At 40.9% G+C, this 16,516-nt stretch overlaps 1 protein-coding gene across 2 annotated transcripts in view; it reads right to left on the bottom strand.

Annotated features, from left to right (window-relative positions):
- FGD6 (FYVE, RhoGEF and PH domain containing 6) overlaps positions 1-16,516 on the bottom strand; it is a 151,834-nt gene that overhangs the window by 80,494 nt on the left and 54,824 nt on the right. For both annotated transcript variants that reach the window (XM_053585574.1, XM_053585575.1), the window contains exons 4-5: positions 5,544-5,611; positions 5,428-5,458 (exon numbers count right to left, since the gene is read on the bottom strand). In XM_053585574.1, the coding sequence (XP_053441549.1) occupies positions 5,428-5,458; positions 5,544-5,611 (99 nt within the window). The remainder of the gene's footprint in view (positions 1-5,427; positions 5,459-5,543; positions 5,612-16,516) is intronic.

The raw sequence follows: 16,516 nt of genomic DNA, 5'->3' as shown, positions 1-16,516 counted from the left end.
CTGCCCACTGGATCATTTTTTCTTTAAGACTACCAGGGCCATCACTGGTTTTCATGGTTAAATTTTTGCAAACAGAAAAGGGAACTCCCTGGAGGCCAAAACAAATTCACACCCAGGGCTCCACACATGACTACAGCCTCCATAACCACATGCAGTAGGTGTGGCCCCAATCACATTCCCTTACCTTTTGGGCCACCCCAACCCCTGACAGCAATGTGTTTAGCCCCAGTGCTAGATGTAACCAGTTCACACAGGAACTACACCCAGAAATCTTTAACTTCTCAGCTCTTCACAAGCTTCAACCATTGCCAAAACTGGTTGGCAATGGAAAGATGTATCTTTTTCTTTCTTTCTTTCTTTTAGTAAAAAAAGGATAACATATATCTGGTTATTTTTTTGAATGTTAGCAGCCAGGATAATTTGGGGAAAGTGTGATGACACTGAAGAGGCAGAGGCAAAGCCATTTGGGAGTATAAGAATCGAATCAAAATTCACTAATACATCCTTGACTAACTCAGTGAGGATGCGGGAAAAGTACTTCAAAAATTAGATTCATTGTTTACCTTTTCACATTGGAGAAGCTGAGTAATTACAATAAGGATGGGAGTCTAGATTGTGAAAATGTTAGGCAAGCTGCAGAGTTTATTGGCATCAACTACCTGTACTTTAGTCCTTACATGTAAAACTGACCCAAGTTTCTGTATGTAGAATTGAACTGCCTACACTCTAGTGTTTGGTCAAAATAACAAAATGTTTGTTCAACTTAGAATTTATGACAGAAATGGGGCTCTGAACTCTAAAGCTTATCATAATATTATTCTTAATAATTCCACTCAAAATTACAAATAAAGACCAGTTCAACTTTAAACTGATCTTCAATTCCTTTGAAGTATTAATGTGCTAGCCTTGCCAGCTCTGATCACTTGAGGAAGACCTACGCAAAAATCAATGCAAATAAAATTAAGCATGAAACCTCTGAGGCAATGAAGCACAAAACAGATGCCTTTGTTTGGGGTCAGGCTTTATATCTCCAGTGCCAAAGAGGAGCATGTGACTTAATTGCCAGGTGTCCTAACAGGGCTTCCTGACCTCAGGGCATTACTTAACCAAAATCAAGATGTAGTGAATTACAAAGACTAGATGGACATATGGACAGAAAGGGAGTTCTTTAAGACTCTCTGTCCTCATGAAGGACACTAAGAATCAGTTCATATTAAGCAAAAGCAAAGCAGCTGTCGAGGTCAAAGAGCTATGATAAATATGCAGAAAGTAGAGCAAAACTATGAAGTAAAAATAGGGGGGAGATAGCCGGGCGTTGTGGCGGGCGCCTGTAGTCCCAGCTGCTCGGGAGGCTGAGGCAAGAGAATCGCGTAAGCCCAAGAGTTAGAGGTTGCTGTGAGCCGTGTGACGCCACGGCACTCTACCCGAGGGCGGTACAGTGAGACTCTGTCTCTACAAAAAAAAAAAAAAATGGGGGGAGGGAAGTCCCCATATTAACAATTCGACTTTGTTTATAAAACAAAAATATTTTTCCAATGAAATTATTCTTTCTACTATATATACACAGATCTGGTGGTACAGTGCATAATTGTCAATGCAAAACTATATAAACCATGGCTAAAAACAATTGAAGTTTCCAACTCCCTTAAATAACATTAACAAGTAATCATAAGATATCCCAAGTGACTAAGATCTAACTTCATCTTTATCTTTAGAAGATAAAAAACAAGAATTTCTCTAGTTTCCAACCAAAAGAATTTTGAAAGCAAGCTAAAGTGTAATCTATACCTAAAGATACACTATACCCCTTATAGCAGGGTAGAAATTTCATGAAACAATTCTTAATCAATTTCTACACACTCACTAAGCTCAGACAGACCAGACATCAGTGGTGCTTTGCCATGTAGTAGTGAGTTACTTTTGGCAGTTAGCTTATTGTCTCCCTTTTTTTTTTTGTAGAGACAGAGTCTCACCCTATGGCCCTCGGTAGAGTGCCATCATGGCCTCACACAGCTCACAGCAACCTCCAACTCCTGGGCTTAAGCGATTCTCTTGCCTCAGCCTCCCGAGTAGCTGGGACTACAGGCGCCCGCCACAACGCCCGGCTTTTTTTTTGGTTGCAGTTTGGCCGGGGCTGGGCTTGAACCGGCCACCCTCGGTATATGAGGCCGGCGCCCTACCGACTGAGGGCGCCGCCCCTTATTGTCTCCCTTTAAAAAAAAAAAAAAAAAAAAAAAGAAGTAATATGTATTTGATACAGTTATTATGAGGATTAAAATAGATAATTTATGTAACACAGCATGCTGTAAGGCATTTAGAGAGCACTCAGTGAAAGGCTACTTATCTAATTAAAGAAGAGATTTGATAAATGTAAATGATCAGATGAACATCATTTATGATCCCAAGTCCCCGAAAGCTTGGAAAAAGAGCTCTCAGAATGAGGCATATAAAGAGAAGAAAATACCAAACCCAGGTGGGGAAAAACACCTGAGACGCAAAATGAAGGAGCTCTGAACAATGAACTTCATTCAGGGAAGGACAGTCCTGTTATGAGTAAAGTTGCGCCGAAGTGAAGGTTTGGTCCTCAGCGTCAATAAAAGTTAGAGGAAAACTCTTTACAACCAAAGAAAAAATGATAACTGAATGGGTTACAAGGGCAGTGCCTGTGGCTCAGTGGGTAGGGCGCCGGCCCTATACACCAAGGGTGATGAGTTCGAACCTGGCCCCGGCCAGCTAAAACAGCAGTGGCAACTGCAACAAAAATAGCCGGCGTTGTGGCGGGCGCCTGTAGTCCCAGGTACTCAGGAGGCTGAGGCAAGAGAATCGCCCTAGCCCAAGAGTTAGAGGTTGCTGTGACCTGTGACACCACAGCACTCTACTGAGGGCGACAAACTGAGACTCTGTCTCAAAAAAAATAAATCAATAAAATAAATAAATAAATGGGTTACAAGATTCAAAAAGACAGGGCATTTTCAGTAAATCAAGATGAAGTTATTTTAAGATGGGAAAAACATGAGAACTGAGGAAGTCTTCTATTTCTTTTATAATGTATTAAAAAAAGGATATACTTGGGCAGCACCTGTGGCTCAGTGGGTAGGGTGCCAGCCCCATATACCAAGGGTGGCAGGTTCGAATCTGTCCCCGGCCAAACTGCAACAAAAAAATAGCCGGGCGTTCTGGTGGACACCTATAGTCCCAACTACTTGGGAGGCTGAGGCAAAAGAATTGCCTAAGCCCAGGAGTTGGAGGTTGCTGTTGCTGTGCTGTGATGCCGCAGCACTCTACTGAGGGCAATAACGTGAGACTCTGTCTCAAAAAAAAAGAGAATATACTCTATTTAGTAATAATATACATCCGTATGCCCTGTAGCCTCACATCTGGCTCTATGGATTTTGTTAAATCTATCTGAAATTTTCAAAGGAATGTATGTCTCCACTTAAAAAAATTAGTGGAGCAAAGTTCTTTCATTAGTACTATTTAACCAGCCCATCTTTGTCCAAAGGACCCCTAATTCTCTCATCATTTCCTTCCAAAATGTATATTTTTTTAATTCATAATATTTGGGCATCTATAAAATATGTTTATAGGGCGGCACCTGTGGCTCAGTGGGTAGGGCGCCAGCCCCATATACCGAGGGTGGCGGGTTCAAACCCAGCCCCAGCTAAACTGCAACCAAAAAATAGCTGGGCGTTGTGGTGGGTGCCTCCCAGCTACTCCGAAGGCTGAGGCAAGAGAATCGCCTAAGCCCAGGAGTTGGAGGTTGCTGTGAGCTGTGATGCTACTGCACTCTACAGAGGGCGACAGCTTAAGACTCTGTCTCAATTAAAAAAAAAAAAAGGAATGACGATATGCTTGAAACTCAACACATTTGGGCTATGAACTATTGTCTTGTCATTAAAAAAAAAATTAATTACAAAAGAGACCTTGCCAATAGAGTCCAAAGTTAATGTGAGAAATTATTCACAGGGAAATATTTTCTCAAAATGAATTAGCAACATGAAGACTTTTTTGTGTGTGTGTGGTTTTTGGCCGGGGCTGGGTTTGAACCCGCCACCTCTGGCATATGGGACCAGCGCCCTACTCCTTGAGCCACAGGCACCGCCCCATGAAGACATTTTTTAAGAAAATGTTTCCATGGGTGGCGTCTGTGCCTCGATGAGTGGGGCACCGGCCCCATATACTGAGGGTCGTGGTTTCGAACACGGCCCGGGCCAAACTTCACAAAAAAATAGCTGGGCATTGTGGTGGGCGCCTGTAGTCCCAGCTACTTGGGAGGCTGAGGCAAGAGAATTGCCTAAGCCCAAGAGCTGGAGATTGCTGTGAGCTGTGATGCCACAGCACTTTATGAGGGCAAAAACGTGAGACTGTCTCCAAAATAAAAGAAAAGAAAAGAAAAGAAAATGTTTCCAAAGCTAGAGATTTTTCATTGTTCACATAGGAATTAGATATTCATGTTTCCACTGGACCAAGTATACAGCACAAAGGAATCATTTGGTGAATGAGAATCACCCATAACTATAACCCACTTTTCAAGTTCATATGTATCTATTAAAAGAAAAACTGAAAATAATAATCTTTGCAGAGACATAAATGGGTATATATTTCTGTAAGCCGTCCACTTTTTGACAATTTAAACATAATTTATGGTAGCAATAATTACACCACATAAGTACATTTTCACTTCAATTTCTTTTTTCTTTTGTTTACTTCTTTCTTTTTTTTTTTTTTGGTCTCTCTTTTTTTAAGCCTTAATATCTTACCTAAATGCAATTGGAATAAAGTAAGGCCAAAGCCACGTTCACTGCCAATGTGCAACAAAACTTGTAAAAACTTACAAGCACAAACAGATCTGTTCAAGTTGACAATTATAAAAATTGAAAGTAAAACTTTAAAAACTTAGTTATAATAATGTCTATTTCAAGTGTCTGTCTTTGGGAGCTTATTCAGATAGCAGAATAACTGTTTTAAACAATTCTGATGACGTTATCCATTGCCAGTGTAAAATTCTATTAATAGCATGTATCATCTCCAAATGCCCAACAATATATACAGGGTGGCCATAAAATTTGTGGGCAATTTAAAATAGTCATCTGTATTAATAGATTATTACTTTAAATTGCCCATAAATTTTATGGCCACCTGTATTATCACCTTACAAATTATAAGACAGAAAGTTTGAAGACTCTGAGATATAGAGACAAAGGCTCTATTTTTCAGAAATCATCTTACTACATATATCTGAGATAGATACATTTTAGAAAATGTCTATAGTGCTTTCAGATATATGTGTGTATTTTAAAATGTAACCGTAGAGTAGAGAGCATATATGCATGTAATTCATTCAAGTTATGCTGAAAACATCTGGGGGTAGGGAAAATGCAAAAGGGGATAGTCTTAGACATCAAGAAAATATTAGCAGATACTCACAATATGCAAAAGTTTTAACACATCCACAAACCTGTAAAAAACAGCAATGAAAAAAACATTTTAAATGAGTCCATGAGGGAAGAAGCAGGCTTCTGAACTGTAAACTTGATACCTACACTTTCTCTGAGCTCATGATCTCTTTGGCAATGTGATGAACTTTACTTTTCATTCCATTATCTTCACCCTGTGGATAAGAGTACATTAAAAAAAGCATGAACTCATAAAAGGATAATGAAGTACAGATAGGAGCTAGTGAGATATAAATTTTAACTCTGATATGTGTAAGTTGCTTATTAGCACACAATTTATACCATATAACATCTCAAATGGCAAACGTGGAGACTCAGGTGAGCAATAAACATAATAATAATATAGGGAATCAATCTTTCTATCAATCTTTCCTTGTCAATAAACTCTGTCCTGTCACTAAAAAAAAAAAAAACATACTATAGACAGCAGCAGAGACTGATCCTTACTGACATTAGCTGGACTGATGGAGGACCTTGAGGAGCTCCAGGACCTTGAGGAAGCACAGCTATCGATGGTCCAAAAGGGAACAGTCACAGACAAAAAGCTTGTAGGGGAAATGACCCCTACAAGGGTCAATGAAGAGGAAACCTTTGGATGCACACAAGTATTTTACGAGTTTTTAGTGAACATCCAATAGGAATATGTGGGAGAACGTCCCCTTGAGTAGACTCAGATGACTAGATTTACCTTTTAACAAACACTAACTTTGTTTTATTTTTATTTTTTATTTTTTTTTGAGACAGTCTCACTATGTCGCCCTCAGTAGAGTGCCGTTGCATCATAGCTCACAGCAACCTCAAACTCGTGGGCTCAAGCAAATCTCCTTCCTCAGCCTCCCAAGTAGCTGGGACTACAAGCGCCCCCTACAATACCCAGCTATTTTTGGTTGTAGTTGTCATTGTTGTTCAGCAGGCCAGGGCTGGGTTCGAACCCACCAGCTCTGGTGTATGTGGCTGGCGCTCTAGCCACTGAGCTATAGGTGCTAAGCCAAAATTTAGATTTTGTGATGTCAATCACTTGTATGTTCAGACGTATAAGGGAGATTTTGTGATGTCAATCACTTGTATGTTCAGACGTATAAGGGAGATTTCACCGGTGGATTCATTTTTTACTACATTGAGAATCATTAGGTCATACATAACTGGGTGAGAGAGGTCAAACACAGTGGATATATAAAGTGAGAACTGGACCAAAAGTAGGATCCCAAAAAATACCCATTTAAACAGAGATTTTCCAAGATTCAAAATAGATTATCAGTAAAGCTGGGAAGACAACTCACATTTCCCAATAGCTAAACTAAGAATTATTGTATTACACTCTGAATCTCTCTTCACTATCTGATAGCAATCTTGGCATAGTCCTATACATGCACTGCTAAACATATACCCACATATCTACTCCCCCACAAAGGTTTAACAAACATTCTGTAATGTTTGCTTTAAATCTTTTCATGAAAAAAATTGCTTTGAAAAATATTTTTTGGAGATAGAGTCTTACTCTGTTTCCCCAGGCTAGAGTGCCATGGTGTCAGCCTAGCTCACAGTAACCTCAAACTCCTGGGTTTAAGCAATCTTGCTGTCTCAGCCTCCAGAGTAGCTAGGACTACAAGCTCCTGCCATGACACCTTGCTAGTTTTTCTTAGCAGAGACAGGGTCTTATTTTTAGTAGAGACAGGGTCTCACTGTTGCTCAGGCTGGTCTCGAACTCTTGAGCTCAAGTGATCCTCCTCCCTCAGCCTCTCAGAATGCGAGTACAGGCCTGAGTGACCTTCCCCAGCTGAAATATTGTTAATTATAACATTAAAGTTCTTGTCCTCCTCCTCCAGAAGTAACCACTGATCTTGCAGTTTGTGTGTATTTGTCTCTCCATGTTTTCACACTTCACTGCATAATTTACATGCATTACCATGAAATCCTAACCCTTCCATCAGAATATAAATCCTATTATACAAATATAAAAGATGTTCAGATAAGGCTATGAAACCAACTATTTATGAAAACAATCTTTTTTTTTAAATTATTAAATCATAGCTGTGTACATTAATGCGATCATGGGGCACCATACACTGGTTTTATAGACCATTTGACACATTTTCATCACACTGGTTAACATAGCCTTCCTGGCATTTTCTTAGTTATTGTGTTAAGACATTTACATTATACATTTACTAAGTTTCACATGTACCCTTTTAAGATGCACCACAGGTGTAATCCCACCAATCACCCTCCCTCTGCCCATCCTCCTCCCCCTCCCCCTTCCCCCTATTCTTAGATTATAACTGGGTCATAGCTTTCATGTGAAAGCCATAAATTAGTTTCATAGTAGGGCTGAGTACATTGGATACTTTTTCTTCCATTCTTGAGATACTTTACTAAGAAGAATATGTTCCAGCTCCATCCATGTAAACATGAAAGAGGTAAAGTCTCCATCTTTCTTTAAGGCTGCATAATATTCCATGGTGTACATATACCACAATTTATTAATCCATTCGTGGATGGATGGGCACTTGGGCTTTTTCCATGACTTAGCAATTATGAATTGGGTTGCAATAAACATTCTGGTACAAATATCTTGGTTATAATGTGATTTTTGGTTTTCTGGGTATATGCCTAGTAAAGAAATTATAGGATTGAATGGCAGATCTATTTTTAGATCTCTAAGTGTTCTCCAAACATCTTTCCAAAAGGAATGTATTAATTTGCATTCCCACCAGCAGTGTAGAAGTGTTCCCTTTTCTCCTTTAAAGAACAATCAATTACTAATTCAGGTATAAAACTTACAAATTTAATCAGCTTAGAATATTATGTTTTGCTTCTCTAATTTACCTCCCAAATTCTTTCCCTAAAGGGACAATTAGATGAATTTGACCCTATCTCCATTATTATTCCTGTTTTCTAAGATAGACTGTTGAATAACAGGCTAACAGTAAGTTTTGTTCAACTCCACCCCATTCGCTCACCTTTTAAACTACACATAGCTAAAATTCTTCAGGAAACAATCTTAAGTACAATCTGATCTTGCACACCATGCTAATAACAATTGTTATTAGGAATGCATTAGAAATGAAAAACAGAGGGCGGCGCCTGTGGCTCAGTGAGCAGGGCGCCGGCCCCACACGCCGAGGGTGGCGGGTTCAAACCCAGCCCCGGCCAAACTGCAACAACAACAAAAAAAAATAGCCGGGCATTGTGGCGCGCGCCTGTAGTCCCAGCTGCTTGAGAGGCTGAGGCAAGAGAATCGTGTAAGCCCAAGAGTCAGAGGTTGCTGTTAGCCGTGTGACGCCACGGCACTCTACTGAAGGCGGTACAGTGAGACTCTGTCTCCACAAAAAAAAAAAAAAGAAAGAAAAAAAAGAAATGAAAAACAGAAATCTAACCCATTGAAAGAACTGAAGGCTTGACTCCACACTCTCCATTTTCAAATAACATGAGAGTCCTTAAAGGTCAAGAGAGGAACTCAGCAGTAGCTTTAAAGAAATGTAAGCACACTGTAGGTTTTTTCCTATTTTTTTATTTTTCTTTTTGGAGACAGAGTTTCCACACTGTTGCTCTTGGTAGAGTTCTGTGGCATCATAGCTCACAGCAACCTCAAATTCTTCGGCTCAAGTAATTCTCTTGCCTCAGTCTTACAAGTAGATGGGATTACAGGTGTCTGCCACAATGCCTGGCTATTTTTCAGAGATGAGGTCTTGCTGGGGCTCACGCTGGTCTCGAACCTGTGAGCTCAGGCAATTCACCTGCCTTGGCCTCCCAGAGAGCTAGGATTACAGGTGTAAGCCACCATGCCCAGCCCTTTTTCCTATTTTTAAAATAAAATTTTGTTTGAATTTAATTTCAGAATGTTACAGGAGTACAAGTGTTTTGGTTACATGCATTACTTTTGTACACTTTGAGTCAAGGTTATAATTGTGTCCATCCCCTGGATAGAGCACACTGTAAATGTGGACACTTTCATTTAGGAGACCCAGCTAAAATGCACACCAGGTCTACGTAGAAATTTCAAGTAGGTGTAATTTATTTTTGGCATCTAGCCCTTGATTCCTTCCTCTTTTTTAGCACTCTCCTTTCGTTAAGTTTCTATTCTATACCTTTTTCATCTTATCAGGATCTTGCTCTGCCAGTGCCTGTGTAGAGCTACATCTATCAACATAAATTAAAACAACTTGTTTTTTTTTTTGGAGACCATCTCACTTTGATGCCGTAAGTAGCACGCCATAGTGTCAGAGCTCACAGCAACCTCAAACTCTTGGGCTCAAGCGATCTTCTTGCCTCAGTCTCCCAAGTAGCTAGGACTACAAGGTGTTTGCATGACACTTGGCTAGTTTTTCTACTTTTAGTAGAGATGGCTTCTCACTCTTGTTCAGGCTGGTCTTGAACTGCTAAGCTGAAGCAATCCAACTGCCTGGGCCTCCCCCCAGAGTGTTAGGATTACAGGTATTAGACACCATGCCCAGTTAATAGGTGTGTTATTTTACTGTTAATTATTGGTAAATAACTAAGAAACACCTCTTTCTTTTCCTTTAAAACTCCACCCGTAACTCCTGCTAATCACAGCCTATATTCAGGGCAACTTGAATCTATGCTGGGGGGTTGCAGACCTCAAACTTGGCCAAAATAAACTATTTGCATTAAGTTTGCCTCAGGTTTTTTTTTTTCCTCCTCTTTAGGCTGACAAATTTCTGTAGTCTCTTAATATAGATAGGACAAAAGAAAATGCATTTCTAATCCTCCTTGTTATTCTGAGATCAGGACCAAGAAGAAGCCAGTACCATCTTTACTCTCACCATTTCAAAATCTGAGTAAGAGGAAACAGCTCCACTGCCAGCTGATTCATTGCTCTAAAGCTCAGTTTGAAAACATTACTGATCATTACAATCCAAAGCAGATCTTAAATTTCAGATTCCAGGAACTGTTTTAGAAATTCCTATTCTGGGCTGGGCTCAATGGCTCACTGCCTTGTAATCCTAGCACTTTAGGAGGCCAGGGTGGGAGGAATGCCTGAGGTCAGGAATTTCAAAAGTAGCCTGAGCAAAAGCAAACTTTCATCTCTATCAGAAAAACAGAAAAATTAGTTGGATGTGGTGGCATGTGCCTGTAATCTCAGCTACTTGGGAGGCTGAGGCAGGAGGATTGCCTGAGCCCAGGAGTTTGAGGTTGCAGTGGGCTATGATGCTGCTGCTGCACTTTAGCCTGAGAGACAGAATAAGACACTGTCATAAAAAAGAAAAAAATAAATCTGATCCTGGAGGTATAAAATGGAGCATAAAAAGGGGATGTTAGAGCAAAGAATTAAAGATAAAGAAGAAATAGATCAGCTGGGCATGGTGGCTCAAGCCTAGTACTCTGGGAGGCTGAGGCAGGTGGATCACTTGAGCTCAGGAGTTTGAGACCAGCCTGAGCAAGAATGAGACCCTCTCTCTATTAAAAATGAAAAACTGAGGCAAGAAGATCACTTGAGCCCAAAAGTTTAAGGTTGCTGTGAGCTAAGATGCCTTAGTACTCTACAGAGGGTGACAAAGTGAGATTTTTTTTTTTTTTTTTTTTAGAGAGGGTCTCAATTTGTTGCCCTCGGTAGAGTGCCAAGGCGTCATAGCTCACAGCAACCTCCAACTCCAGGGCTTAGGGGATTCTCTTGCCTCAGCCTCCTGAGTAGCTGGGACTAGAGGTGCCCACCACAATGCCCAACTTTTTTTTGTTGCAGTTTGGCCAGGGCCAGGTTAGAACCTGCCACCCTCTGTATATGGGGCTGACGCCCTACTCACTGAGCCACAGGAGCCGCCCAAAGTGAGACTCTTTCTCACAAAAAAAGACAGTCAAAGCTTTTCTCTTTAATGGCTGGCTGCCTTGATATTCTCTCCCTGCCACCCCTAGAGGATAAGATTTTGCTCTTGTTCATCGCGTATTCATAGGACTTAACCTAGTGGATTGTGTTTATTTGCTGAAATATCTGAATTCCTTCTAGTCTATGATCTTATCCTTCTGCACATAGTCTGTATGTATGATCTGTATCCTTCTGCACATAGTACAGTCCCTGGTACACTCTGCAATTAATATTCAGAATAAGCAAATGAATACAAGGATGGCTGTCACCTTCTCAGAATCTAAGACGAGAGCACATTGCTTTGCAATATGTGTAGCATACCATCACAAGCAAACTCAAATGAACTAAAAGCTTTCATCACATAAAAGAATGGGATGCGGGGTTGAAATAGTGGATTAAGGTTGTTTTCCAATGGTAAACTTCTAGGAGTCAGTGTTTTCTTTTTTTTTATTGTTAAATCATAGCTGTGTACATTAGTGCAATCAAGGGGTACAATGTGAAGTCAATGCTTTCTATAGTCTATTTTACCTTCCAAACTAGAAAATCTATTTAAAAAATAAGTCAGGGCGGCACCTATGGCTCAAGAAGTAGGGCGCAGGTCCCATATGCCGGAGGTGGCGGGTTCAAACCCAGCCCCGGCCAAAAAAAAAAAAAAACCACACAAAAAAAAAATAAAAATAAAAATAAATAAAAAATAAGTCAATAGGCTTGGCACCCATAGCACAGTGGTTACAATGCCCGCCACATACACCAAAGGTAGCAGGTTCGAACCCGGCCTGAGACAGCTAAACAACTGCAACAACAACAAAAAAATAGCCAGGTGTTGTGGCGGGCGCCTGTAGTCCCAGCTACTGGGGAGGCTGAGGCAAGAGAATCGCTTAAGCCCAAGAGTCTGAGGTTGCTGTGAGCTGTGACACCATGGTACTTTACCGAGGGTGACAAAGTGAGACTCTGTCTCAAAAATAAATAAATAAATAAAAAATAAGTCAATGGATTATAATGTTTTCCAAGAAGGAAGTTAAAAATAACTAAGAAACTAAATTAAAAGCTTGACAGCATCTTCAACTTGTAAGAACAATGACTGATTCTGACCCAAGTCAAACAATGATGGAAAAAAACACACCCCACTATAAAGCCCCAAGACAGCATGTAATTGGCATCTCAACCTTTCAGTTAATAAAAATCTTTACTTAAATTACATTGCATTGCGGCTCAGTGCATGTAGCTCAGCGGTTAGGACGCCAGCCACATACACCAAGGCTGGCAGGTTTGAACCCGGCCCGGCCTGCCAAATAACAATGACAACTACAACAACAACAAAATAGCTGGGAGTTGTGGCAGGCACCTGTAGTCCCAGCTACTGGGGAGGCTGAGGCAAGAGAATCGCTTAAGCCCAAGAGTTTGGGGTTGCTGTGAGCTGTGTGACGCCACAGCACTCTACCCAGGGCGACATAGTGAGACTCCATCTCAAAAATAAATAAATAAATGAATAAATAAAATAAATTACACTGCATTTCAAAGCAGGCTGCCTGTTAAATAACAGCATCTCCCAAATGCACACTGCTGAGAAACTGAAACATGAGTCACATACAAATGAAATTACTTTGTCCAGGTCATAAAATAAGTCAAACAAATTCCAAAATAGAACCTTTGATCTGAAATCCAGTTTTATGTTCAGATCTCTTGACAATGGTTGAGCTGTGTAAATTCTTAACTGTGTTCTCTTTTCATATTTATTTTTCATGACAAGTAATGCTCAGTAAAATTTACCCGTTACTTTTTAGTACAATTATTAAAATTATTTAAAAGTCCTCTTCTATCCTGCTCAAGAGTTCCAATAAAAAAGAAAACAAATGTGAGCTTAATATCCCATCGGGTCTGAGAAAACGGATCATTAAATGATTGCAAAGATGAGGTGACACCATGATAAGTCTTTAAAGAACAATGCTTCCTTAGGCTTTCGCCCGCTTCTTCATTAGAGTAAACACACATATCATAGGGGCATTTTTACAAAGAAGATTTGAAAAACAACAGGGAGGTCAGTATGTTGGGAAGGTGGAAAGGGTGAATATTAGAAAACCACAAATAAGCAGAATGAACACATCTGACTTTTTAAAACAAGCATTGTTTAAGCATTGAAAGACCAAAATATACAAAAGTAAAACCTTGGCAAAAGGGACAGGAATGGTTAGCATGGTAGTTACTCTACCCCCAAACACTTAGCTTCTGTGGTTGTACTAAGAATTTTTTTTTTTTTTTTTGAGACAGAGACTCGCTCTGCCGTCCTGGGTGGACGTCGTTATACCTCACAGCAACCTAAAACTCTTGGGCTAACATGGTGTCGTTATACCTCACAGCAACCGTGGGCTCAAGTGATCCTCTTGCCTCAATTTTTCTACTTTAAGTAGAGATGGGGTCTCACTCTTTCCCAGGCTGAGCACAAACAATCCACCTGCCTTGGCTTCCCAGAGTGCTGGGGTTACAAGTGTGAGCCACCGCACCAGGCCACACACCAAGAATTATTAGTAAAGATGGATTTGGTTCAAAGCCCCAACTCAGGCAATCCCAAGGCAAGTTACTTGCCTGTATTTAAAAAATTCCTTTCTTCATGTCAAACAAAAACAGTACATATGTCACATCTAGATCAGAGGACATTTTCAATGATGAAGGGTGACCACACACGCACAAGCGCAAGCATACACAGGAGTAAATTTTCTTCCCTTTCACAGTGCCATCTGCATCTTCCCAGGAGTAATTTTTTGAATTCCTGTTTACTTTTCCTTCACAGTAAAGACAAGGGTATAGGGGTACATATCCTTTCTTGCCCCTTCTTTCTGAATTTGGTACTTTCATGAGAAATGCATTAGTGCCGTGTTCATCATATGTCCATGGCACTTGTCATGAACTGAATTGTTCCCCCCTACAAAAGGTTCTAACCCTCAGAACTCTAGAAATGGGGTCCTTGCAGGTGAGTTAAAGTGAGGTCCTACTGAGCAGGATGGACTCCCGATCCAACACGAATGGTGTCCTTACAGGAAGAGACGCCAACACAGAGACATGAGTGAGGGATGCCGTGTGATACCCAGGCAGAGGGTGCATCACTGCACTCACACACCAAAGAATCCCGGGGGTCGCCAGCAAACCACAAGAAGCTGGGAAGAGGCAAGGAAAGATGTTCTCCTACAGGTCTCAGAGGGAGCACGGCCAAGTTCACATCTTGGTTTTGGATTTCCAGGATCCAGACAATAAATGGGTGTTTTTTTTTTGTTTGTTTGTTTTGTAGAGACAGAGTCTCACCGTACTGCCCTCGGTAGAGTGCCGTGGTGTCACACGGCTCACAGCAACCTCCAGCTCTTGGGCTTATGTGATTCTCTTGCCTCAGCCTCCTGAGTAACTGGGACTACAGGTGCCCGCCACAACGCCCGGCTATTTTTTTGTTGTTGCAGTTCGGCTGGGGCTGGGTTTGAACCCACCACCCTCGGCATATGGGGCCAGCGCCCTACTCACTGAGCCACAGGCGCCGCCCAATAAATGGGTGTTTTTAAGCCACCCAGTTGGTGATAATTTGTAACAGCGGCCCTAATACAACCTATCACAAACATGATCATAGAATTACACTTGTGTATAAACTTTCTTGATTTTCTGACTACTTTTGTATCTATTGTCCTGTTTGAGCCTTAAAACAACTCAAAGAGTAATACTATATAATCCTATTTTCTACAAGGAGAAGCTAAGTATCAAAAACATTATAAACTTCTGGGCTGGGCATGCTGGCTCATGCCTGTGGGAGGTCGAGGCAGGTGGTTTGCTTGAGCTCAGGAGTTTGAGACCAGCCCAAGCAAGATCAAGACCCCAATCTCTACTAAAAATAGAAAAAATAGCCGGGCACTGTGGCAGGTGCCTGTAGTCCTAGCTACTTGGGAGGCTGAGGGAAGAGACTCAACTTGAGCCTCAGAGTTTGAGGCTGCTGTGAGCTATGACATTATGGTATTCTACCCAGGGCAACAAAGTGAAACTCTGTCTCAAAAACAAAGAAATAAAAAACCAAACCAAACAAAATGAAACAAAGAAACTTCTCTTCCTATACTTCCACTCCAAAGGAGTTGTTTTTTCTTTTGGATACTGATACCACCTTCCTTACTTGAGTTGTTAGAAAGCCACTGTTTTTGGCTCATCCTTGGTAGAAGTATAAGGGTATGTGATATGCATTCCTTTGTATCAATCTTCCATTTAGCACTATTGTTTTGCTTCAGTAGGATTTCTTTTATTCTTTAACAGTTTTTTTTTTTTTTTTTGTAGAGACAGAGTCTCAATGTACCACCCTCGGGTAGAGTGTCATGACGTCACACGGCTCACAGCGACCTCAAACTCTTGGGATTATGCGATTCTCTTGCCTCAGCCTCCCAAGCAGCTGGGACTAAGGCGCCCACCACAACACCCGGCTATTTTTTTGTTGCAGTTTGGCAGTTTGAACCCGCCACCCTCGGCATATGGGGCTGGCGCCCTCCTCACTGAGCCACAGGCGCCGCCCTCTTTAACAGTTTTATTGAGGTAGTCACACACCACAAAATGTATTGCTACCACTTAAAAGTATAGAACTCAAATGGTTCTTAATGTATTCAGAGTTGTACAACCATTGTCAAAATCTATCTTTAGAACATTTCATCATCCAAAGAAGAAACTCCATGGCTATACCAGTCACTTCCTAATCCTTTTTTATGCCTCCACTGTACTTGGGTGGCGCCTGTGGCTCAAAGGAATAGGGCGCTGGCCCCATATGCTGGAGGTGGTGGGTTCAAACCCAGCCCGGGCCAAAAACTGCAAAAAAAAAAAAAAAAAAAGGCCAAACAAAAACCACAGATTGCTGGGTGAAAAAAATATTATTATTATTAATAATATTCCACTGTACGGAGATACCATATTTAGTTTATTTACTCATTGGCTGATGAGTATTTGGGTTCCTTCTACTTCTTGACTATTATGAATAATGCTGCTATGAACATTCCTGTACAAGTTTTTTTTTTGAACATGTTTTCTTTTCTCCTGGGTAGATACCTAAGGGTAGAATTACTGGGTCATATAGCAACTCTACATTGCAGCTTTTGAGAAACTGCCAGATTGTTTCCCAAAGCAGGTGCACGAACAGAGTATAAGGGTTCCAGTTTCTCCACATCCTCACCAACACTTGTTATTGCCCGTCTTCTTGATTACAGCCATGCTCGTGGGTGCGAAGCATCAC

The sequence above is a fragment of the Nycticebus coucang genome, chromosome 3, assembly GCF_027406575.1.
Source record: "Nycticebus coucang isolate mNycCou1 chromosome 3, mNycCou1.pri, whole genome shotgun sequence".
Taxonomy (NCBI): Eukaryota; Metazoa; Chordata; class Mammalia; order Primates; family Lorisidae; genus Nycticebus; species Nycticebus coucang.
The sequence above is the reverse complement of the archived record's forward strand: the minus strand, read 5'-3'. Positions and strand labels throughout refer to the sequence as shown.